We start from the raw sequence: 26,366 nt of genomic DNA on the forward strand, positions 1-26,366 counted from the left end.
AAAGCTCAAGCATATTCAACGTTATCGAATTTGGCTAACCCGATTCATAAAAATAAATTGAACGCCCTAAATTCTACGAACCTCAATATTAAAACAGTCGAAACCGTTGAATTTCAATCTTCAAAAACCTTGACCACTTCGAACTTTACGAATTCGAATCTAGACAGTGGTGAAAATTTTCGTAAACTGTCGAATTCAAACTTCGGAAGGTTCGCGACATCCCTAGTTTTGAACGGGTCTAGGAGACCTCTTCACAAGCCCACTCGTCGCAGCCAACTCGTCGTAGGTAAACTCGTCAAATCGGTCATGTCGTCATAGGGCATCTTGTACACGGGGAAGTCGTAACAGAGGGAAACTGGGCACTTGTCCATTTCGTTTCAATTTACCTTTTTCTCTGATGTTGCGTTTGCAGTTCGGCTTCGATAACTGATGACAAATAGTAATTTACAACTAAAAAATAAAAGCACGATATGGTCTTGCATAGATTTTTCTCAAAAAAAGCTTCTGCTGCCATCTCGAAGAGTATGTGCTTATGCCGCGTGCTTTGCTCGCTTTCCGAAGCGACAAGCACGCACATGCTGGGCTGCAAATATCGCACACTGGGCCGTACCTGAGAACGATATAGGGAGTATTCACTGGTGGGGCATATGTGTGTGCGCGAATTCTGAGCGCGTGCTAAAGCCAGCTTCTGCAGTTCTTTTGTAACGTGCATTCCGCACCATCAAGAGCACCGGTCTTAGCAGCCTATGGATGTGAGATCGTTCTGAACATGCGCTCTAAACAGCACCCACAAATATGGCGTCCAGTGAATACTTCCTATATTGTCGGAAACAAGTAAAGAACGCGCACGTGAGCTTCCGCCGTGCTTTGGTTGGGCGTGCGCGCTCATGCTATCAAGAGAAGCAAACTCATTGGCCCATGACCGGCTGTAACAACCACTCTGAAACATGAAAATATTGGGTCTAGGAGAACTGATCACAAGCGAACTCATCATAAGTAAACACTTCAAGTAGGGCAAGTCGTCCTGGTGCATCTGAGGGTGATGGCTTTGGCCTTGGCAATGCTTTCTATCTCTACAGACCCAGTACATAGCGTCGGGGTCTTTTCGGCTAAGCGTATAAGAATACCCTTCGCACAGCACGGGAGCGTCACGCCGGGTTTTAATTCGGTTCATCATACGAAATGCGGTCGTGCTCTCTGAAGGTCCGCACATTTTGCCCCTATATATATACGTATTCGAAGCCACTACGAATGAAAAACCCCTTTGGAGTAGATATAGAGAAAAGAGAAGGTGCCCCAAAAGACGAAACCTAACTGCTACACTTCCTAGCATCCTGGTGCGGAGGTCTGCATACCGCACCCCTGTTTTGTCATTGCACAATAAGTTTCGACCTAGCAAAGCTTCCGAAAAGGGCTTAATAACAAAGGGACGTCGTAAGTAAAGATAACTCCGAAAAGCCGACCACAACCGCCCCCTGCAAACAAGCAAAAGGAGAGGCCAAGTTTGAATTTGCGACAAGTTTGATGCGATCACTTACCAAAATAAAGCCCCCTCCTCTTCCCCCCCCCCCCCCCCGCCCCTTCCCCTCCCCCTATAAAAAAAAAAAAGTCTGTGACGAACTTTCCAAGAACGAGAAGGTCACTGCGACCACTTTCCCTACTACCAGTTCACCTAGAACGAGATGCCCTCTTTGACCAGTTCACCTATGACCAGTTTCCCTGTGACGACTTGGTTGTGACGAGTGGGCCTGTTCCCGTTTTGAACAGAGGCTTGTATCATGATCATCGACCCCCCACGTCACCGTGTGTTTTGCTTACCAGTGATGTAACGTCAAGATGAGATGACCTATATGTCGCAGGGCGACGTCCTGCTTTACATTAAAGAGTTAAAAAATACCGCTTAAGAGATTACGTGCAAGCGATCAACATGCGGGCCATGTTGGAACGCCGGCCTGAATCGTAGCTTTTATCGTACGGTCCAGTATAATTGTCGCCTGCAGTGTCCTGTTGTCTCCACCTCAAGAGCGATTGCGCTCTCAGGGAAGGGCTGAACAGGGTTGAAAGATGACAAAAAGTACGTATATTTAGTGTGGTATATTAGTATTAAACAAAATCACGATGAAAGAGCTTTTGTGGAGATAGAAAAAAATTTCCTTTGTGCGGTCTTTAGACAACAGTCTGCTTGTGGCCACGAAACTTGTTTTCGAACTTACCATGGCGTAACTGGCCGTACACAATACCTGCCTCAAATCGCGCGTTTCAACGCATTTATGTTGGCCAAATTGAGGTTTCTGTGTGTTTCCGTGAAGTACCGCCTTCAAACAAGTGAATACCTCCTTTACAAGCTGCGTAGTCTGAACATCGATACCAACGTCCTGCAGTGGATAGCTAATTATCTCAGTGACAGGAAACAAGGTGTCGTCATTAACGGAATTCACAGATCATACGTAGCCGCAACATGGGGTGTACCGCAAGGTACAGTTTTAGGCCCACTTCTTTCTCTAATTTTATAAATGATATTACAAACGGAATCTCATCTCACATCAGGCTGTGTGCTGGTTTGTGTAGAGAAATATGCGGAGACGCAGATATTGAAGTTTTACATAATGATCTAGATAACATTTCAAGGTTGTCCGACAGATAGAAGATGTTTCTTAATGCATCCAAATGTATTCATGTTAGATTTACAAGAAAGCGTAAGGTAATTTCTTCCTTTTTTTTTTTTTTTTTTTTAGGCAACCAACCTTTAGATCATGCCACTGAAGCCAAATATCTTGGAGTGTAGTTACATTTCCACCGTCGCAACTTACGGAAAATTTCTGCAGACCTGAAAGAGACTCTTTATTTCTCTTACGTTCGACTAATTTTAGAATATGCGTGTATTGTGTGGGACCCGCATACGCGAATATGCATTAATCAAGTAGAATGAATTTAAAACCAAGCGTCACGATTTGTTTCAGATATTTATAACTTTCGGGAAAGCGTCTTAGAAATAAAGCACGCACTGGGATGGACATCTTTAAGGTTTAAGAGGAAATGTCTACGTCTAAAGGTTTTGCACAATCTTTATTATGGGAACACAGGTTTAGATAAGTCAACATGTTGTATAACGCCTGCCTACATTTTCGAAAGTGTAGAAAATTCAAAAACAAAAATTCGAGATATCTGCGCTAGGATTGATGTTCTAAAGTATTCTTTATTTTTTTTTTCCCAGACGATCCACGAATACTCCCGGGTGCTTTAGTAGATCTCCCTTCTGTTTGCTTCTTTTTTGACACTATTATGTTGATGTAAGGTGCCTAGTATCCTTCGTTGTGTCATTTTTTTGTTGTTGTTAGCACTGCACTGTGTCTGTTGTATTGTTTTGTATGGCATCTTCGGTATATTTTACTGTTCTACGCTATGTCTCATGTGCTACCCCCCCCCCCCCCTTTACTGTAATGCCCACTGGGCGAAGTAGCAATAAATAAATAAATAAATGAATAAAAATAATTTCAAGTCTCAAGTTTATTTGTTCCTCTTCGTACAGAAAGAGAGGGAAGAGGGAAAAAAACGGTACAAAAACTGCTTGACAAAGCCCCCTCCTCCCCTACAGCAACAGCGGTAGCAGCACTTTATCGAAATAACAAAGGTAAAGTATATTTTGTACACACAGTCGACTCGCTATGTTTCATGTAAAGAAACAAGTACCGGTAATACAACTGTGCGGGGAACACTTTCAATACAAATGACTAGTGACAAAAAAAATAGTTTAACACTCTGGGGAACTGATGGCTAGTCAACTGATCTCCGTAGTTAGTTCTGGAGCGCGGGACAGTGACATCGGTATGACGACTAAAATGCAAAGACATATTTAAGTGAAGAGAGGCATGCAAACGAAACTACTGTTTTCGTTATTTAGGGTTGTTTTATATGCTAGTGCAAGTTTGTAGTTGCAAAATTCTGTTATCTTAGTAATTCCGAAGTTTTCAAATAGCGGCGCGGTGTAACTGTCAAACTTTTAATTGCACAGAATACGAACTACCTTCTTTTGTCGTACATGTAGGCTATGAACTTTTTATAATAGTGGTGTTCCCCCATACCACAAAGCAAAAATTGAAGCAAGCATTGAATGAAGAGTTATAGAGAATTCGTAGTATAGACGGAGTTAATGCTTTTTTTTTGTACTTATAAAGTATGCCTACCATTTTGGATAGCTTTTTTCTAATCAGGTCGACCTCATGAGCCCATCGCATCTGTTCATTAAATATAACGCCACGAACCTTGACCTTCTCTACAATTTTTATACTACAAGATCCTAGGAGTAGAGCCTGAATATTGCAAAACCCTACTGACTTCGACATAAAAACTATAGCCTTTGTTTTATTACTGCTTATTACTGACGATTTCAACATCGTCCACAGATTAAGTTTTTCTAAAAAGTGATTGCCCGTTTCTATATTTTCAGAAATGTTTGACCCCGAAAACAATATAGTGGTGTCATCAGCATAAATTATCATGCTTGCTTTGCAGTCAAGGTTGGTAATGTCATTTTAAAAATAATTTTAAAAGAAGGGGTCCTAAAATACTTCCTTGCGGTACGCCGGCATTTAGGTTTCTAGACTGAGAGTGCTGTCCTCCTATTACGACACTTTAAGAACGGAACTCTAGTTATCTCTCAAAAATGTTTTGAGCTTTTCGCCTTCTACCCTATTGCTGTAGTTTAAGTAATACCATTTTATAATTAGTAATTAGTAATATAATCAAAAGCCTCTGAGAAGTAAACAAATATTCCTTATGTAAGGAGCTTACTCTCAATGTTATTTAGAATTCTCTCTTTTTGGTTTAGTAACGCTAACTCAGTTCAGCATCCGTTCCGAAACCCGTACTGATGGGGAGCAAGCGCAGGGTGTTTTTCGCAGAAGCTGTAGAGTCATTTGTGGGTCATTTTTTCTAATCATTTTAAATATATCACCAAAATAGTAACCGGTCTATAGTTGCCGAGGTCATTTCTATCTCCCACCTTATAAATTACCGAAACCTTGGCTCTTGCATTTTGCGTGGGAAAACTCCAGTTTTAGGGGATACGTTAAAGCTATGAGTTAAAATAAAAACAATCGCCTCTTTGACATGTTTAACCGGTTTCATCTGATTGTCATTGATATCACAACTTCTACTATGTTTTAAGCACTTGAAAATTGAAATAACTTCCACCTCGTCGGTAGGTTCAAAGAAATATGGTGTCAGAAATACCTTTCCCATATCTTAAGACTTCAGCTGTGTGAACATTATGCAGTAAATCTAAAAAAAATAGCCATTAAATGCGTTTGCAGGAGCTTTACTATTTTTAATTTCAACATTAATTTGGAGTTCAGTTATTTGTTCAAATTCACGGCCTTAGTGCCAGTATAGGGTTTATCTCTCTTTCTCTGTTCTTTTAGCTCCTTATCATGCTGAGCCGTCTGGCTTATCACCGTATCCTACTTGTCCGACAGATCTTGAATAAAATGCTCGATCCCATCCACTTTTTTTTTTTAAATCTAGCAGAGTGTCGAATTTTTTGTTCATGGTCGCGAGTCATGACTAAGGAGGAATCCAGGTCGGAATCCTTTTTTTGTTTACTGCTCTGTCCGCTTCGCTGCGAGGATAATCTAAGTGGCAATGCAGGCGAGTTGGTTCATCGTTACAAAATGGAATCAGCGCGCAAACAACGAAGACACAAGGAAGAGAAAGTGACAGGACAAGCGCTGGACTTCAACTGAACGTTTATTGAAAAAGAAACTAACGAGGAAAACAAACAAACCACCAAATCATCACCCCATCAAAACGTGCTCAAAAAAGCTACCTCTCTCTTAAGTAAAAAAATCGATGTTTGGCTGACGCATTGGTCACCTTCCTTTCCCATCTCAAAAGCTTCGAGCAGCTCGCGTGCTGTCTTATCGGCCCCTCTTCCCAAAATCGAGATGCGATCAAATATCGGCTCGCACGAGCAAGTGCTGCAGTGTAAAGGCAAGTGACCGCCCGAGGTTGATCGCAGCGAAAGCGCGTGTTCACGTGCTCGGTCATTAACACATCGGCCAGTCTGGCCGATGTATGTATACTAGTTTATAGGATCCCGTTAAGCTGTGGTCGAGTATACATCGGCCAGACTGGCCGATGTGTTAATGACCGAGCACGTGAACATGCGCTTTCGCTGCGATCAACCTCGGGCGGTCACTTGCCTTTACACTGCAGCACTTGCTCGTGCGAGCCGATATTTGATCGCATCTCGATTTTGGGAAGAGGGGCCGATAAGACAGCACGCGAGCTGCTCGAAGCTTTTGAGATAGGAAAGGAAGGTGACCAATGCGTCAGCCAAACATCGATTTTTTTACTTAAGAGAGAGGTAGCTTTTTTGAGCACGTTTTGATGGGGTGATGATTTGGTGGTTTGTTTGTTTTCCTCGTTAGTTTCTTTTTCAATAAACGTTCAGTTGAAGTCCAGCGCTTGTCCTGTCACTTTCTCTTCCTTGTGTCTTCGTTGTTTGCGCGCTGATTCCATTTTGTAGAGGATAATCTCCAGGTATGACAACACAATGCCTTGAGCCAGCTGTCTCTTTTAGACTTAAAAGTGGATTCAGCAATTCCAGAGCATTCGCCCAAGTGACACGAAAACTCGCCGTCGGAACACTTCATAGTGCCGCGCGCAGCTGGCCAAGTAGGCAGCGCGCGCGTGGCCTAACGATTATTGTGCCTGACTTCCACGCGGAAAGCCAAGGTTCGGTTCCTGAGAGCGACGCATCTTTTGTTTATTCCTGCAATTTAGTGTTATATTAAATTCGAGAATCTTGGTGCGTGTTCGAGATCCGAATGTTGTACGCGTCGGACCCTCTACGCCGATCATTCCAGAAGCCCACGCGTGTACATAAGGGGCTTCGCGTGATGAGCCAGTCAGGTTCGCCTCAGCGTTCGATCCTGCTGCTACGCCGCCTTCGACGCCCGCAGCGCTCTGTTGTTATCTTTTTTATTTATCTATATAGATATATATACATATATATATATATATATTTTTTTTTTTGGGGGGGGGGGGGGGGCACAAATTTGCCTTATTTGCCCCATTAAACGTTTCAGTTCCCCCAGTTATTTTTTGTTTCACCTTGTCATTCGTGACATTCTGGTGGAGGTGGTAGGTACGAACCGAAATTTTTATCGGTTCGGTTCGAATTTGGGTTTACGGCTTTCGGTTCGGTTCCGGTTCAGTTCTGGAGAGCAAAAAATAACGGTTCAAACCGGTTCGAACCGGTTTGAACTGCTAAATTGAGAATATATTTTCCGCGTTGTTCTGGCAATAGACACTATTTACGCCGTGAAGCGAAGCGATTCGTCGGCAAACAGCCGTACCGACATAATGTGGAAACATTTAGGTTCGCTGGTTAAAAGCGCTTCGGCATCAAATAATATCGAAACACTGCAGCATAGAGGTATAAAGTTAACCAATCAAGAGTTGGCCAATGTGTTCAATTAATATTTTGTAGACATAGGTGTTAGCGCTGGTGTTAACGCTGGTGTAGCTAATGCTTGTAAACATGTTTGTCCCTATAATTGCAGTTCCATCTTTTTGAAGCCAACTGATAGTTCGGAAATTCTTAATGTGATTACACTCGTAAAAAACAGCGGGAGCTGTGATGCCGACGGCCGAGCGCTAGCGAAAGAGCACGTCGTCGTCGGGAGAGTCTGAATGTGTCCGCAAAGCTGCGGTCAGCTCCTTATCTGCTACACTCGGTACATCGAATATACGACCTAGAATGTTTGGGAGTGAGATAGGGCGATACTGACTATACTTCTTGTCATTAGTTGTGTGCAGTACGGGCAATGGCAGTGCCAGGAGACAAAGGGTGAGCATTAGGAAAGCGGGACGGGAGAGGAGGGTACTGGAGGGAAGGAAAGGGCAAGCACTAGGAACTTGGGAGGCAAAACGGGAAAGGGTTTCTCTCCTCTTCCCCAGCCTTGGTAGTGCTTGTCCTTCCTCCCCTCGCGTGGCATTGCCTTCGCATGTACTGCACGCAGCTAGTGACCGAAGTATAGGCGAAGTCATCCTGGTCTCCTTATCTTTTGCACTAAGAGTAAAAATAAACACGAATCTTCTAGATGTACAATGAAGCGTTCCTTCTCGGACATGCATGCAGCAATATAATCATGACTTAGTACTCCCTCCCTTTCATTGCTTATTCTGCTATGCGCTGCACAGTACTCTACGTTACTTTGGCCTGCGGGTAATGCTTTTTACATCAAACCAGCCCATATATATATTATATGGTCAAATATGAGCCTCTTACGATAAGGGATCGCAGCAGCAGTGCAGAAATTAACTTGATAGTTTACGAACAAACTTATTAATGCAAAAACATTAGCTATCCCATGGAGCAGAGTCGACGCCATCTGTAACCGCAAAAAGTGTGAAAGAAATGCCTATTTTCCCATTAGCTAAGCAAAACGGCTCCTGGATAGCCATTGGCGGTCACTTCACGAGACCGCGCGCTCGGCTGCCACTCTTATGTCAGGCATTGCCAGAAAAGGGGGGGGGGGGGGGGGGGGGAGGGGGCTGCGGCCGCTTCACGAAAGCATGCGCTCGGCCGCTGCCCTTGTGTCGGGCGTTGCCGCAGGGGAGGGGGGGGGGGGGGGCTTTCGGCTGCTTCTGAGGCGGCTTGCTAGAGCAGCATCTCAGCTGAGACTCGGTGAAAGAAGGCACTGCAGAGGTGCAAAGGTTGGGGCGCGGAAGCGTCTTGTGACGCAGCCAGGGTCCCGCTCAGCTCGTGCGCTGGCTTTGGCATCGCATTCTTTCCCCCCAGTCTCAGCTGAGACGCTGTTTCTAGCCAAGTCGGCCCTGCTCCTCTTGGCGCCGAGAAACATGGTGCCGCCTGAGGCATCTACATCGTCGGCGGCAGCAACCTCGGCAGTAGCAAAACATGGCCCTCCACGCCAGTACACCACAGATGAACTAAGGGAGCAGAAGAACGACATTCATACTTTCGCATTCATAACTCATAAAAAGTGCTTAGATGTCCTCCGAACTTTTTTTTTTTTGCCTTTTTGTTGTAGACTTGGGTGCCGGGTGGTCTAGTGCTGAAGTGAGTGCCAACGAGCTAAGGGGAAAGCTTGAGGCCAGTGGTGGCTTCTAGGTCGGGACCACCGTGAACTTGAAAGGTGCCCCGAAGCACTCACACCAGTCTTGACCGAGAATGCCGGCTCGGCTGGAGCTGGTCACACCAGGAGGAAGTCTTGAAAAGCAAAACTCTGTGAGCCGATGCCCTTTCACTTGTGAGTCCTGCTGCCTCCGGCGTGGCCCTGCATTCCAAATGCTTCTAAGGTCATCTCTTCACTCATTTCTTTGCACTCACGGGCCCAGTTCTTGAAAAGTGCTGGCACGTGAACATCCCATTACGTCTTTTACCCCAAAAGGAACCCCATCAGATGTTTAATGCCTATGTTACTACTTTTTTCCCTCTGTATGCATGTTTTATTATCTACCTAACAGCAACTTAATGCTTCTATCAGAGAGTGAGGAGTAACAATGAGAAGAACATTGAATAGTAATTGTGTGAACACCTTGTTATACCGTGTTTTCCATGGTGGTCCCGAATTATAATGAAAAAATGTATACTCGTGAAGTTCCTTTCACACACTTGCAACCGAGTAGGACCGACTGAGATAAAACGGGTTCTAAAGCCTCTTGCGATGGCTTAGGACCAGCTCTGCAGTAGTGCATCCAGTCCTAAGCCGTCACAAGTGGCTTAAAAACCGGTTTTGTCTCAGTCGGTCCTATACTCGGTTGCAAATGTGTGAATGGGTCTTGAGAGTATAACGTCACTTACCTGTTCAAGATGATTGGCTGTGTAGCCTAACATCTGTAAACTGTGTAAACATATCATAAGTAAAGGGACACTTTGTTGACATGACATCCCAGGGGGTATTTGATCTTGTAATGACGAACAGTTGATTTAGAAAACTGTAATTTCCTTACAGCAATAAATTGTCTCGGCAAATATAAGCACAGTGCCTGGTCGGACACAGGGAGCGTTAGATTAAAATTTCTCAACAAAGGCATGCATGATCAGTATGCACGGGTCGATTATATTTCAGTTTGTGTCTCAGTAGCAATTTACAACTCGAAACTGACGTGACTTAAAAAAAAAACAAAAAAACCTTATGGGTACGTAGATTTTATTTGAGGCGTAAGGTAATTCTACGTTCGTCGTGCCTCCAAGGGTTGTCCGTTCGACTTACGACCTTTACACGGACTAAAATAAAACGTATTGCGAATTCATCGGAATTTGAACTTACCCCGGAGCGTAGACGACGGGGCTGATCGGCAAACGATAGCGGTTCGTAATGCACAAGTCCCACTAGAGCGACGAACAAAAACAACCGACAACTTACAGCATGCACGCGAAGGTACGGAGCAACCTGGGGAGAAGTTACCGTTCCTCCCCCAAAGAATTACCGGAACAAGAACATTACATACGTGTGGCAAGCTTGCACTATCTTGGTGCTCGTGAAGTAAGCACGAGTGATTGCAAGGCAGTCAGAGAGAGACTAGTGCGTAAGAATGGAAACCCACATACGACAATGGTCGTCGGGGAGGACACTTACCTCTTTACCTAGCCTTATTCCTGTCATGAGCGATCCGTCGTGTCCTCATGGTTTCCGAAATTGCGTTAAAGGAGTGAGACGATATTGTCTCACGGATCGTCACCGCCCGGCATATCCAACTATAGTCACTGCAACGGCCACCTCCAAAACAGTGGCGTTTCGAGCGACGGCAGGCGAGTCGTGGTGAGTGAGGGAAGTACTGCTCGTGGAAGCAGTGTCTATGAGCAGTTCCGTAAATGAGGGAATCTAATAACGTTATTAGTATGGAAGCTGTACACCTCATCCACCATGGGTTACAAGTAGGGCTGGGGAATCGATCGGTTAACCTTCCAATTAATCGGTTATTCGGTTTTTTAATTGGTACTCAAAAGAAGTCCGTTCCCTGCCAGGTGCTATATGAGCAAGGTTCAATTTTCGCGCTCGCGAAGCGTCACGTGTTTGAGGATATACATTACAGTTTTGCCGAGACCAGATGAACAAGCCGGGCCCGCAATTGATCCCCGCGTGACCGCGAAACTTCATATGTTGAGGATCTATTACAAATCCTGCCCACGCAAGACAAACAAGTAGAAAAGCAAGCTGGGAAACTAACAACGCCATGGTTACTTGTTCCAGTATTCGGCACGTAAAAATGGACGAGTTCACGAGTATGAAAGGCAATCTCGCTGGAAAGTTTGGGTTTAAACTCCAGCGGTGAAGTTTTTAACTCGAAGGAAGTCCACTGCATCATCTGCAGAAAGCCGTTTTGGTACAGTGGAAGCGTAAGTTCGCTTCAGTATCGCCTACAGGTGGAGGACACATCTGCAGCAAGGACCATCCGCCAAAACGCAGACTACAATCAACGCCTTCTCATCGAGGTTCATTTGTCTTAAAAAAGAAGAAAACATCGCCCAAGCTCTGACTTCTTGTCTTCCTGTCGGAGAATGTGGACAAACATCTGTCTTAGGAGCTGGAGCAAAAATATGTGTCTTTGAATCGTTGAACTATATGTATCCTCAATTCTAAATGTCCTTTGCGCCATGTTACAGAGAATAAAACAAGTCTTGAAAGGCAAGACAACCGATTAATCGAATAATTAATCGATTAAAGGGTGGCGATTAATCGGGTTAAAATTTTTAATCGACACCCAGCCCTAGTTACAAGAAGTTCGATGGTGTGAAATGAATCTTAAACAAACTCACGCCAGCAAACGAACAAAACAAAAGGCACTGAATACTGCGCTTTTACACTGACTGCTTGACTTGCAAGTTATACAACATGTGATGTCAGCCCACAGGAGAATGCGGGAACATTTGAATTCTGGTTTTGGTGCAACCGTCATTTGCAGTTCTCTCAATAGAATATTTAAATGTATAAATAACAGCTGATCGGCCAGAGTAAAACGTGTGTATTTCAAAAAATTTGTTCAGTTGTGGCAGCTGACGGAACCGCCCTGAATCCATAACCCAGACAACTGAATTCTGCACCTCGCAAATATAACTGACTAATTTAAGCCGTGATTAGACAAATGCCCGAACTAGAAAGAGCGACCAAGTTCTTATCCGGAAGTGTCGTCAGCCTCCACTTGCCCGGTGCCGCGGTGCCCGGGACTCTACGGGTAGCGAGTCATGGCGCGCCGATCCGGCACCGGCACGTTATCCAAGGGTTACGCGCCGCACTCTGCTCCTTTATCAGACGCGGAGCTCTTTCTTCTTCTTAGTGTCCGTAGGGCGGACTTCAGACAACTTTATGGGTTCTCTGAATCGCGCGAAGGAGAGTCTAGCTATGCCTCCCTCAAATATCCGGCGAGCTAACATATCACCCCGAATAATTCCAGCCTGTAAACCGCCCCCTCCACGTTCACGTGACGTCATCACACTTGGATGGTGACGTCATCACACTTGGACGCTCAATGTCCTTCGACCGTTGTTCGGGCGAAGGTTGCTAGCCGAACGTTGCCGCATCACTCGTGTCGAGTCTGTGACTGCGCTCGTTCTCCCTAAGATGACGTCGAAATGCTAGTGCAGGGGCTTTGATGAATCTGGGTGGTGTTGGCCAAGCCCGATAGACACGCAGAGAAGGCGATACCTTTGTACAGACACCATCAGCTTTTACTGAAGGGGAGGAAATAAGAGCGAAAGAAACGTTATCATGAAGCCCTCTCTCCGCTGCCTAGGCCTGTGTCCGGCGACTCGTGGAGACTGCCAATTGACCATTCCACATTTGTTACATTCTATACTCTCGCTGATGAACATCCGTTTCCTTCATTTCTGCGCACATTAAACGCACGAGTGACAAAATAAATCGGAAAAAGTTAATAAACACTGTCGGTACGTGTTTCGAGCGGACAGAGGATGAAGGAGCGCCGACTGAATCATTACGAACATAGCCCGAAAAAAAAAAAAAAAAAGCACAATAGACAATTTAAGCTGCTTGGCGCAAAAGTTATACGTTCGAGGCGCCACGCGCGTTTCAGGCTGAAGTCGGCTGATGATCTCAGTCCGGGGAAAGATGGACGAGCGGGTCTTTTAAGCACCGGATGTTGCTTGGCGGCAACCCAAGAAGCGCACACACAGACGTCCGCAACGATCGTACGGGTCTTGACCTCACAACGCCTCTTTCTGACCTCCTCCTCGTCGGTACGCTTCCTTCTTCAAGACTCAGTGGTACGCGGCTCTTTGACGCAGAAGAGGTTGCATTCGAGAAAAGCGCTGCCGTGGACGAGAGTTCCTAAAAATGGTAAGAGCTACCGACATTCTGTAATGTCCACTGTACAGTTTCTCTGGCAAGTTGTGTAGAGCGTTCTGCGCGCTGCCTTCTTTGTATGGTGGACTGGGCCACGTCTACTGGGCATGAACGGTAGCTCTTTTCTGCGGAGTATACCAAACTCCGCTTACGCGTCCACACTTTAGTGGCTCAGCATTTTTCGTCCTAAGTGATAAGCGCTGGAAAGGTATGCCGGGGATTTACAGGCGAAAGAGCGAAACTAATTGCTATCGCGCAGTTCTCCAGCTCGGTGACCGGGGAAATCTATGGTTTGCAGGAATGTCTTCATGGACGACATAAATACATGAAATGGAAAGTCTACGATGATTATCGTAACCTCCTTGACTTCGTGGCGGTTTTAGTTTGCTTGACAGAAGGGCTCACCGCGAGTTTTTGTGTCTTTACGCTTGCGTCGATGTGTTTTTACGCTTGCGTCGATATGACCGAACGATTCTTCTTTGTTTAACATTTTCTAACGAGTTATTGTGAAAAGTTATGTTGGTTCAAAACGGACCATCTACCTTGTTGTTTTTATGTTAGTTTCCTGCGTTTGTATGTAAAATCTTGCTCGGATAAATGAAAAAAAAAAAATAGTGATCCGCTCGCATCGCGAAGAAAACATTCTGAGAAAAAAGATATCGAGCGCTAAAAGTTGTTGGGGCTGCCCCTATGATGTACAGTTCCCAACAGCATGAAGAACCCCCTCGTCAAGGCAGGCCGCTGGATGGAGAGCGGAAGAAAGGATTGAGGGGCCGTGGTTTCGGATGAGAATGAGCACGAACCTTTGTTTCACTTTTTTTTATGCCTCCTGTAGTGTAGCTGGCCTGTGTAGTTGTAACGCGTTGTTGGCCTGAGTGTGTAAGGCCAACGTGTACTTAGCACCGTACAATAAAAGGCCTCTGTGAAAGGTTTTTTTTTTATATCTTGGGAGACTGTACATATGCCTATTCGTGTTTCAACAAATCCCTCGTATGTTTAGGTGTACTACGTAAACCTCTACCATAAAACAAAAAAAAATTTTTTTTTTTGCTGCTTAATGCGACGAAGATATATTTGTTCTTAACGGCTTATTCCCTCGATACTGTGCAAAACCCCTAATTGCTAGCAGCGTTTGCTTCACTTGAGCGTCACCAGCAAGTGATAAACAAACTCTTGTATGAGAAGAGAGTAACGTTAAAAATTGCACGAATTCTAAAAGAAATGTCCCGATACGTTGACATCCTGCGTTGGCCGGTGGCGCGTTAGGTTGCTTTAAAATGAATTCGTTTCGAGACTCTCTGTCCTAAAACACCGCTTTGCACACTACTGGCCGTGCATTAGAAGTAAATGTTTTAATCTAAGGTTCTAATTATTTAGTAATTCTTGTAATTCTTTCTTCACTTTTCTTTTCGAGCGAGAGAATGAGAAACTTAATTCATTTTTATGCATCAATACTACTAGTCACCGTTAAAGTGGAGCCCGTCAATCTAGATTCTAGATCAAACTTTTCCGCCACCGTTAGCCATAAATTGAATGCCTGCCCTCCCACCGGTTTCGCACGTGGCACAGTGTCCTCGAATCATAAGGCACCCCATCGGAGTGTCGACCGGGCGCGGAGAAAAAGAATCCTCTCGGATTTCCCATTCTCCAATCTGTGCTCCGTTTAAGGTTCGGGTCTACTCAAGGATCCGGGAAATGTATGCGCATGCAGCAATACACTGCCCTTCAAACGCGGCCTGTTCGTTCTTTATGATTTAATTTAATTTAAGTAAATTTAAGTAAACCTCAGAAGTAGCCGAGTAACCTTTCTGTGGTCGGTTGACTGGTATAGAAATCACTTTTTGAGTGATTCCGTGAATTTCTTGGATAAGTGAATACATAAGAGAAATCCCAAAAGTCTCGCGTTGACCCCTATATTCTTATATTTTAATAAATATTCTTTATTTCTTAGTGAGACTGATTTTGATTTAATTAAAGCACATATTTAAATTAGAATAGCGAGTTAGGATAATTGTGTGATTTAAGAACTCGAGAGCGCCGTCCCTCTTGCTCCCACTGAGTACAGTGCAGAAAATCTTTCCCGCTGTTTGTCGGGAAGGAACGTCATATACACCTTCCGGAAGTGACCACCAGATGGTGACATATTACATACCTGTCGGCCGCCGCTATCTTTCAGTTATCAGTTATTGTACCACACAGACCGTTTGTCCTCTTCGTGTTATCTTAATTGTTATTCATAAAAATATTGGCAGCGAGCATTATCTCCAAGGTTCTACAATGCATGGAAGGCATTATACATCGAGCGATCATTTAAATTTATTTGGAATGCATTCAACAAACATTTCGGGGGAGTGATTTGAACGACAAATTGTTCCTTATTTGCCATCGCCGTCCTCCACAACAAGCACATGCACTAAGGAAAGCTTTGGAGTGTGGATACTGTAGTAAGAGCTAGACGTACTGCGTATTTACATTAGCCGAAGAAAAGTTAGATCATCGGGCTGCGAGCCAAGAGGTTCTGGATGTGATTCCTGGTAAGGGATTAGTATACATCTTAGTTTGTTTCTGAGTTATTTCATACATATTCGGGTCAATTTTATATGGTAAGCAAACCAGTTGTGCTGACAAGCCCTGCTAAGAGGATGCGAAGGAACGTTTAGACGTACGGACAAGGTTCTCGAAGTAGTAAATTCTTCTATGAAGCCGCGTTCCATGCTTTAATACTAGCGCAAATGTTTTCGTGCAGAAAGCCTGTCGAGTTTCCAGCAGCGTACTTCTGGGCGCCCTCCTCGTGCATGCCACCATCTGGGTTGTGTCCGCAGACACCTCCGGACCGCTTCCCTCGGCCATCGAGAGGGCAGAGAAGCACGTCAACGAGCTCTCCAAGATCCTGGTGGACTTGAAAAGTGCGAGCAAGTCTCTCATCGGGCGCGCCCGCTTGAGTTCGCGCGTGTACGTGCAAAGGCCAGCATTATATTCGTACTCCTATTCTCTATACTTGTAGACACCCGAAGCAAAACGCTACCTTCAACAAAAACACAAAGAAATAACTTAGATATTAAATAAGGAGACGTCGTGTGTGCCTTTAATCAGCCACCAGTGATTCGCCGGATTTGGTGTGATATAGTTTTTAATAGCCCGTGTAAGTAACTGTACTCTCGTTGTGAATGGAAACCCGGTTCTGCATGCTAAAAGAAACACAGCGTAAATAGAGTCACAGCTACTGGGCTGCATGATACCTTAAGCAGTATTTATACATGTTTGCCGTCTCAGGGACTCTGAAGTCGGCCTGCAGATCTCGGTCGAGGGTTTGCATGTCGGCCAAGATGTTCGGAATTTCATGGAGGCCTAAGGCGATAGGAAGTACGGTGTAACTAAGGAGCAGATGATATTTTCAATATCAAGATGGGGAGCTCCAGATGCCCTTCTTTGGACTCACACATAACCCCCGCCAAAACTGTCACCTATATGTCTTATGCGACCAATTTACTGCAGCATTTCCAATTTTAACACACACACACACAAAAACGGAATTGTTATGGCGAACTTAAATATTTCTCTGTGGCTTGCTGTTTGTAAGGTATGTCATCTTGTTGATTTTACGACTGTCTAGCAAAATCGAACAATTAGTCGCCAAATAGACAACCGCTTTCTGCTTAATACCTTTAATTTACATGATAGTTTCTCAAGCAATGCATTGTGTGGTCGACTGGAACATTACCCGAACGACTTTCAACGCTGTCCTGTCTTCAGAAAGCGTTCGTCCTCAAGACTGCAGCGATCTTCAAAGGGCCGGCCAGATTAACAGCGGCGTGTACGTCATCTTCCCAACTACTGACTCTTTTGGAGTCGCTGTGTACTGTGACATGGCGACTGAAGGCGGCGGGTGGACAGTGAGTGATTGCCCTTTCACAATCATTGAGCCCTCTACAGCGATTGCGGTTTATTTTCTTGGTTTTTTTTATGCTTCGAAACCGGCAATCAGAGGCACAAACAAGCAACATTGCTTGCCAAAGTCACAGAGTCACCTCTTTGGTGATTTTGTCGCCATACAATGTCATACAAATCTCACGCTACCTAAACATCTAACGCTTAACCTGCTTGCTCTGCTCTCTTCAACAATGCTGTCATTTGCTCACCAATATGTTGTTCTCTCGCCCGTTGATGAGTCCCTCCAATAAGTAACCTGTTTTAATTTGAGACCGTGCTTTAATGTCCGTGAACAGCGTTTCATGAATGTTCGACTTCTGAAACTAGTCAATCGGGTTCTAACATTCTGAATGTCGTAACTCTGAAGCCACTGGATAACAGGTCGAAGGCGAACATAGTGCTGAATACTCACATTATTTACAGAGTTTTCTTGTCTATCATTTTTTCTTAATTTTACGGAGGGTGTTTTGCGCATGTACGCCTGCGTGAGTAGCGCATTAGATTTTGTTTTGAACTTTGTAAAGCAAAGAGAAAGTACACAGACAAAAAAAAAAAAAGAATAGGCCATGGAAAAGTCGCACCGCAAAGCCGTATTGCATTCTCAGAACTCTGCGGTTACTTGGGATGGAGTGAACCCACACGTGCATAATAAATAAAAGCAGAAACAAACATGGCTCGCAGGCGCATGTAGGAATTCGAAGGATTCTTAGAGAAACAAGCGTAACTTTGAAAAATCATTTGACGTTTACGGTCTGCATTTCGGTGTGAAGAACTGCGTGGCTTGCAAGCTGCACTTAAGTACCTATATACTATACAACTGTACACTTCATGCGCGGGAAAATAAGCAATGCAGTAATAGCGAAATTGTAATGTCGTTAACTCCACCGTTCTGATTTTGTTAACAGGTTTTCTGTGGTGTTCTTTAAGTGTTCTAAAAACCTAGGGAATTTTATTTAAATAATGAAAAGGTCATTAATAACGGTCCGGGACATTTCATTTTAGCTTCATCGTGAGTCCCCACGTTTTTTTTTTTTTTTTCTAAACGTTAATAGTTTTAGAAATACCTCATACCATGATCATATGACCGTAAGCGATTGTAAAGCTTGCTTGGCCTCTTTGTGTAAGTGTACACTGGAAGGGTAAGTTAAGAGCAGACTTGAGAAGTAATTTGTCACAAGTAACTAATTACTTGTAATCGGTTACTTTCTATAGTAATTTTGTAATTGCCGCGTTACTTTTTGGCGGCAGTATTTTCTAATATAATTTCGGTACAAATAATGGTAACAATTTACTAATTGCTCGTTACTTTTTTTTAAATATGAACATACTACAGAAGGTGGAGCAACATGAGTGTGCGACTACCCGCTCGACAAAAGCCCAAAAACGAGCGCTCACACCCATGCATTTTTCAGCACTTCATGCAACTACACTCCGTTCATGCATAAGCTGACGGTGTGTCAAAGTAGTAAGCATGAGACTTCGTCTATGAGGCATTGCGCTCACCCTTGAAAGGCCCATTCCAGAAGGGAGCTTTCGTAGATTGGTTCATTACATCCGAATCACCTCGCGGAGGTAGGCACTGTTACTGAGCATGCTCACCGCTAGATTTTCTGCAGAATTCCTGGGTTACTTCCGGTCGTCAAAACCTGGCGGGGTGGCGGGTGTGGTTGCAACTTTCGCTGCTCTGTCAGCTTACAGGTGGACGAAGTGCACCTACATTATTTCTTTTAAATACAATATTTGATTTTAACAAGGACTGCGGCGTATGAGAAATGGCAATTAGGTTTACAGAACATTTGTTTTTAAATATCAATATTGTATCTAATGTTTTCTTGATAAGTGTACGGGAAAAATAACGTGATAGTAATTCGTAACGTAACGAGTGAAGTAGCCACTTATGGTACTTTTCAAAAAAGAAATAAAATTTTAATGGTAATTCATTACATTTGAAGCTCGGTTTTTTGTAATTGTAATCTATTACATATTTCAAGTAACGGGCACAAGTTTAAAGATTATATTACTGCAGCCAATACCAAAATATACTTAGGAATAAGACTTATTTACTATAACAATATCGAAATTGTACGTTTTGCGTGTGATATTTCTCGGGATTATTACAATTCATGGTGATATAACGTTTCTTATAGATGGCGGTCATTTGTCTACAAATGACCTACAGTCAATGTGAGCACTCTTTAGTTTCTAGGAATCAATATATTGGTCAGAAATTCAAGATTTTCCAAAAGTTGTCTTTGTACGTCCCCATGGAAAGAAATATGTGGGGCACGGGAATAAAAAAGTTCCTGAGTCTGATAACTACTAATTGAGAATGTGTAATTACCGTCTAGAATTCTTCCATGGAATGCTACAATTCATAAAATTGTTCGAATGAAAGGAAAAAAAAATTTGTGTGTTTTGCTGATAACTTTTGAAAGAGGGGACAAGTGGTAATATCCCTAGGCTAGATGGCGCATGCAGCCGTCCTATTGAAAGGGCTCAGCCCCAATGATTTTTACATCCATCCTGATCGTTCAGGATGAGGGGATAGATTATATGTAGGGTGGACAAGCGGATCTGACGCTGTACAACGAGCCGGAAAAATCGGCACCTCTACATAGAAATCTTAGACTTTCACTAAATGTGCCCAGAACAGGTAGGTTTTACCATGTGAAGTTTCAAGGCGTTGTTATCTTCCCGTAAAAATGAGAGCAACAAACCTGCCGAAGTCAACGTGAGGTGAGTTAGCAGACGGCCGAGTTACCGGCAACATAATAAAACCGGAGACACGGAAACAAAAAGGACGTACACACCACCGCCTCAGACACAACTAAAAGTTTGATTCACACAACCCACAGTCATTAAAAACACACGTGGTCACTACCTGTTTCATTTGTTCCCGGAAGTGCCTACAATGTCACACTCTCCAACAAAAGGCAGGACAAGTTTTCAAGCATGTTGAATTAACCTGAGACTGAGGTACAGAAGAAACATAAAAACGTAGAAGGGACAGTACATTCTTGAGACGTCGTCCTGTCTATTTTCGGTCCCTTCTACGTTTTATGTTTCTTCTCTATTCCAGTCTCAGGTTAATTCAACATGGTTAATATTCACCAGCTCGCCTGCACCCTTACGATTTTTTCTATGTTCTCAAGCTACATAATGGAGTTTAAGAACGTGTCCTTTCCTTTGTTGGAGAGTGTGACCTTGTAGGATGAAAGTGGGTGCAGAGGATTGGGTTCATTGTCACTTCCGGAAACAGATAAAACAGATAGTGACCGCGTGTGTTTTTTTATAAGAGGGGAAGGGGGGGGGGAGGGGGGTTATCAAACTTTTAGTTGTGTTTCAGACGGTTTTCAGTATGTCCTTTCATCTTCCGGGTCTCTTGTATTAATATGTTGCCAAATATTAACCAGCCCACCTGCGCCGTCAATCTATTTCAGTCTTCGAGTTACCGGTGCTATTAACTTGTGGTGCCATCTCATGATTGGCGCAGCGAGCAGATAACAGAGTGCGCCTATCAGGAGATGGCGCCACAAGTTAATTGCGTCGCTTACTCGGTCGTCTGCGAACGCTCTCGACGTCGACTTCAGCAAGTTTTTGCTTGTACGTTTCAGAAGAAAGAAAACTACGTTTCGACAATTCACACGGTAAAACTCACCTGCTCAGTGCACATTAGGTGAAAGTTTGAGTTTCCTATATGCAAGCTCCAATTTGGGAAATTTGTTTTACAGCGTCATTTCCGCTTTTGTAACCCTACACACAAAGCGGCTATGATGTACCGCCTAATAAAACGTTCACTGACTGACTGTTGAGGATGATACGACATGATTATTGACTATCTAGAAACTAGAAAGTAGCCCGAGTTATAAGCGTACAAATGAAGCCGGTGTGAAGGAGAAGACGATAGTCACGAAGCGTTTGTTCTTTAACAATCCACCAGACGATTCAGAAGAGGGGCCAGTTCGGCAACAGCGTCTACTATTTCTACCGCAATTGGACGGAGTACACTCAGGGATTTGGTGATCCGAACAAGGAATACTGGATTGGTAAGGGCACGGGCATTCCATCACAGTATGTTTTCTTTCATCTGCTTACAGAATCACGGCCCCCCCTCCCCCTTTCTAAAAAAAGAAAAAATTAAAGTTTTCTTTTTTTCTTGTTTCTTGCAAAATTAAACCATTCATCGCCGAAAGCTCACTTTTCCCCCGACTGTGGTAGTAGCGGTTTAGGCCAGATGCCAATCTTTTGGAACTTGCCGTTATCTTATTGAAAAATTACAAGCGATTTTCCGAAATTTTCAGGGGGAAAATGGTGGCCGACTAACCGCACGAATACATAAAGATTAACTACTTCAGCTAACGAGAACGGGCCCTATTTTTCTTTTTGAACGTTTACTAGCAACACTAAATTTAGCGTAAATTCAAGAGCAATTTGGTTGTCATGAGCGTGATGTCTTAACGTTTTTTTGTTTTTGTTTTTTTTTTCTGGTAAAGGAAACAACGTACTTCACGACTTGACTTCTCAAGAGAGGAAATACGTGCTCAGGATTGAACTGAAAAATCACACTGGTGAAACCATCGTCGTGGTCTATCCAACATTCAAGGTTGCCAACGAGGCTGAAGAGTACAAGCTCTCTCTCGCGGGTTTTACTGGGCCATCAGGTAAGGGCGTAAGGCTGATGTCTTTATGCTACGGGCAAAGACTTAAAACTTCAAGATACTTAGTTTATATTTCTGTTCCGAAAGCATTGTATATGAGGTGGCCTTGGTCTACTCTAGTTATACGCATTTTCATTTTTTTTTTGTCAAACAATTAACATCTGATCAGGGAATGCAAAAACAAAAACAGGCTGAACTGAATTTCGGATTTCGCAAAAATAAGACCGCAGAAGCGTTGAACGGGACACTACGAGCTCCAAAACATCACTCGTTATTCGATACCTCAAGGGGGGGCGGCGGAGAAAAGCTCACCGGAGAAAAGCTCACCGGAGAAAAGCTCACCGGAGAAAAGCTCACCGCAAAACCGGCAGATGCGGAGAAAAGCTCACCGGCCTTTCAGCAGATGCGGAGAAAAGCTCACCGTTATTTTTTTAGCTTAGCTTGATTCTGCGTCAAACTTGGCAGTTTAACACGGTTCGCATTCGTCACTTCATTAAAAATATGTCCTCGTTTTTGTAATAATCTTGAGGTTCATTGGGAATATTTACTAATTCCTCAGAAATTAGAAATCACCCATTCTGTAAATTAATGAAGCCGCAAGTATAAAATCAGAACATCGTACACCGGTAAAATAAGGCAACAATTTATTGACAGCTGAGGGTGCGCCGTCGGTAGCTCTGTCAGATAAAGAGGTTTGTTTTTTGCGAGCTAATATGAATAGCGGTGTGTGAATCGCTTGAGGTCGAAATATTGTGTGGTGCCTAATAGATAAGTAGATGTCTGTTAATGCAATCAGTGTCGGCTACGCTGTTTTCTTCTGTTAATTTCACTAACAAAACTTTAGTTGCGAGAACAGCTTCGTCGTGTCGTGTTCGTTGTCTTCACTCAGTCGTCGTCGTTTGAGCGGTTTTCATCATGTATATCGTTTACCAACTCGCCCAATTCGCTACCTACCTTACAAAAGACTAGTTCTTATATTGCTCACGAGTAACAACGGTGCCAGTGTGCACCTCTAAAGGTCATGGGTGGCTCACCGTAGAAGGCACTATCACACAAAGGGAACGCGTGGAAACACCAGCTCGAACGGCTAGAAAGCGTGCATGTCCGTGGAAGAAGCCTCGATATCCTATTGACTGTTTTATCCTGTTTTCAAATGTTAACAAACGCTTCAAAGAGAATTTCAGGCCCCGCGTTGTTGCGCAAGCACTTTTGAATTTTTGGCATTTACACCTCTGATTTTTAGGTTTTAGGCAGTCATCATTACGTTCTTTTTTTTAAATTTTTCCTGTTCTTCAAGTTCATAAAGATATTAGTTAGGCCTTTGTTGCCTAGAGAGTAAGCCACAAAAAACACTCGCCCGCAATTATTAATTTGGGAGCAATATACCCAATAAGCCTAACAAATATTACAAAAGAGGACATTTTATTTTTTACAAAGCTGACGAATTTTAATGATAATAAATTGATATATGTTACGCACGATCCAACAACCTCCATATAAAAAGAAGAAAAAATATCAGTGAGCTTTTCTCCGCATACGCTCAATGGCCGGTGAGCTTTTCTCCGCATCCGACGGTTTTGCGGTGAGCTTTTCTCCGGTGAGCTTATCTCCGGTGAGCTTTTCTCCGGTGAGCTTTTCTCCGGTGAGCTTTTCTCCGGGATTCCTCAAGGGGATGGCCTTATGTTTGGAAAAGAAGGGCGCGCGATCAAGCGAGGAATGTACCGTCACGACTCTCTTCCAACAGTTGAGAATAAAGGTAAGCAGCCTTCTCTCAACTCTTCGCTTTGGTTCACCTGCTCGAGGGTACGAAGCGAAGAGGAGAGGGAACGAAAATCGTGAAGTCACATATGTCTCGTGGGCCTCGTCGGCCGTGTTCTATTGCGCACTTCTTTTTCCAAGTAAATTGCCATCCGTTAGAAATATCGCTGCATAAGTGATGTTTTGGGGTTTCGCAGCGTCCCACCTATCGCTCTAACCTTGTTTTGTGAGCTTGAAAAATTTCGGTTAAGCACCCCTTTAAGATGTACGCGTTCTTGAAGAATGGAATCTCTGAATGTTGCGGTCGCAAATTCTCTACTTCGTAAACTCTCTGTATCACGCATATTACAGTTTGGTTTAGACACTGTTTGGTCGCCACCAAGTGCGTTACGCAGTTTTTATGCAGCCTTCTCCTACTACATGATGACGAGAGAACATCCTGCCACGCTGGCGCCATATTCGAGGACGCCCTTGAAATGCATATAACTGGAGTGAAGGTTTCGCGCTATTTACGGAATCAAATGTACATACTCTCTATGAGAAATGGGCGTTTATAACATTGTAAAAATATTTTTCTTTCAATCTCACAGTGGAAAAAAAATGATGGGCAAACAAATTAGGAAATTTATAGAAATCGCAAGTGTTCAGAAGATAGAACCCATTGTTGTTGTTTTCTCGTCGTATGCGATTACAAGGAAGCACAAGGCTGCACAACATGCTCGGCAGCAATCAAAGGTTAAGGGTGTACACCAGCCTTAACAGTCTTAAAAAAATACTGCAAAAGGAAGCAGACGAACTTGCTGTCCGTATAGTCAAAAAAAAAAAAAAAAGAAGAAGAATACGATACTCAGGCGAACGCTTGGATTCCCATACTCCGTTTCGCTTGAAATCCGACCTCAACGGACATTACGATTAGATAGAGCCAATCAAGCAGCGTCAAAAACGCATCGTCACGGCGCTCATCACCTTTGCGCGTCTGCTTTTCAGTGACTCAACCAATCACTCACAATGAATTCGACGCGATCCCCCGCATTTTCTTGTGCGCGATTGGTTTAGCCAATCCCACAAAAAACAATTGCCGTGACGATGCTCTTTATGTGCCGCATGATTTGACTCCAGGAGCCCTAAACTCGTCAGATACAAAGTTGTAGCCGAAAGTTCGCGGAGCTCGTTGATTGGGTGTCGACGAGAAAAACGCGAAGTCATTGTCGTGATTGTCCAATCGGCGCGCTCCGTCAACTTTGCCTCCAACTTTGTATTTGGCGAGTTTAGGGCCCCAGGGACCCTCAACTCGTCAAACACAAAGTTGGAGCCAAAAGTTCGCAAAGCGCCCCGATTGGACGTCGCCGAAAAAAGCGCGAAGTCATCGTCGTGTTGGGCCAATCGCTGCGCTCCCTCAACTTCGGCCCCAACTTTGTGTTCGACGAGTTTAGAGACCCAGGGCCCCTAAACTCGTGAAACACAAAGTTGGGGCCGAAGTTGACGGAGCGCACCGATTGGTCTATCACGACGATGACTTTGCGCTTTTTTCGCCAACGTCCAATCAGCGCGCTCTGCAAACTTTCGGCTCCAACTTTGGGTTTGACGAGTTTAGGGCCCCAGGAGTGCATATGAACCGCGACGATGCCTTTACGGCGCTGCTTTGATTGGCTCCAGGAGTAAATATGAACCCCGTGAAACCCGGGATATCTAAGCACTAAACCCCCATCTGTCCATCCGCAGGTTCGGACGCGCTCAGTTACGCGGACGGCGCGAGTTTCAGCACTTTCGACCGGGACCACGACGTGGACGCTCGAAACTGCGCCCAAGAGTACCGCGGGGGCTGGTGGTACGTCGGGTGCCACCAGAGCAACCTGAACGGCCTCAACTTGAACGGAGCCCACTCCAGCTATGGCGACGGCATCGAGTGGTCTGCTCTCCGGGAGGACCAGCAGCGATACTCTTACCCGGAGGTCACGATGAAGATCCGGGAAATCGACTTCCTTCCGGATATATATTTTTTTGCCCGGTCAGGGAGGACTTCCACCTCGGGGTAGTGCGATTCGTAATGCGGAGCCCAATTCCTCTGAAGTTTGACCAGCCCTACTGTGTGAAAGACCTTAGAAGTCGTTGCTTTTGCTGGGACGCAGCAACAGCTCGGATTGACGCTGCCTGTTGTCAATGCGGGCCACGTCTATGCACTCGAAGCCCCAATCGCACCGCTCGCACATTCTACAAAAGACAAGATGTTCCCTGCATACATGATGAGAGGATTATCTGCGAACGCTTCAAGATATCTTTGAAGCATGTTTGGTTCATACAGATGTACGCTTTGAACATGTTTGTAGTCGGTTCTTGTATGACCAATGTTAAAGAACTGTCATACAAGGGAACAAGAAGACACGTTGCAGGCAATAGAGAGTTTTAGGGAACCGTTTTTGTCATCCCATACGGTACGGGGAGGTCTCCGGTACGAACTGGCCATGCGCGCGTCTTCTGCGGACGCACATGCGCAGTTCTTACCGATGGACCCATTGTACCGTATTGGACGTAGAGAAACGGTTTCCTAAAACTTTCTTCTGTCTGCAGACTATCTTTTGTATGATGATTTAGCGAATGTAACCGCGGCTTAAGCGTCGTAGTGGTGAATACAACGTATTTTTTTAATTGTGTTTAAAAAAAAAGTGGGACAACCGTTTTTTTTTTAGTA

General features: G+C 44.2%; 1 protein-coding gene across 1 annotated transcript; it reads left to right on the forward strand.

Moving 5' to 3' along the window:
* The first annotated feature begins 10,397 nt into the window (after window positions 1–10,397).
* Window positions 10,398–25,891, forward strand: LOC120836896 (techylectin-5A-like). Its single transcript, XM_040205994.3, has 6 exons — window positions 10,398–10,409; window positions 16,078–16,237; window positions 17,085–17,224; window positions 21,202–21,307; window positions 21,755–21,922; window positions 25,400–25,891. The coding sequence occupies exons 1-6, from the start codon at window positions 10,398–10,400 to the stop codon at window positions 25,711–25,713; spliced, it is 900 nt and encodes a 299-aa protein (XP_040061928.3). The 3' UTR covers window positions 25,714–25,891.
* The last annotated feature ends 475 nt before the right edge of the window (window positions 25,892–26,366 follow it).

Source organism: Ixodes scapularis, unplaced genomic scaffold (assembly GCF_016920785.2).
Source record: "Ixodes scapularis isolate PalLabHiFi unplaced genomic scaffold, ASM1692078v2 PGA_scaffold5__190_contigs__length_132052651, whole genome shotgun sequence".
In the NCBI taxonomy this organism is placed as follows: domain Eukaryota; kingdom Metazoa; phylum Arthropoda; class Arachnida; order Ixodida; family Ixodidae; genus Ixodes; species Ixodes scapularis.

Coding starts and splice junctions, on each gene's coding strand:
- LOC120836896 (XM_040205994.3), top strand. Junction 17,225..21,201: donor CTGAAGGCGGCGGGTGGACA/GTGAGTGATTGC, acceptor ACAATCCACCAG/ACGATTCAGAAGAGGGGCCA. Junction 21,308..21,754: donor GAACAAGGAATACTGGATTG/GTAAGGGCACGG, acceptor TTTCTGGTAAAG/GAAACAACGTACTTCACGAC.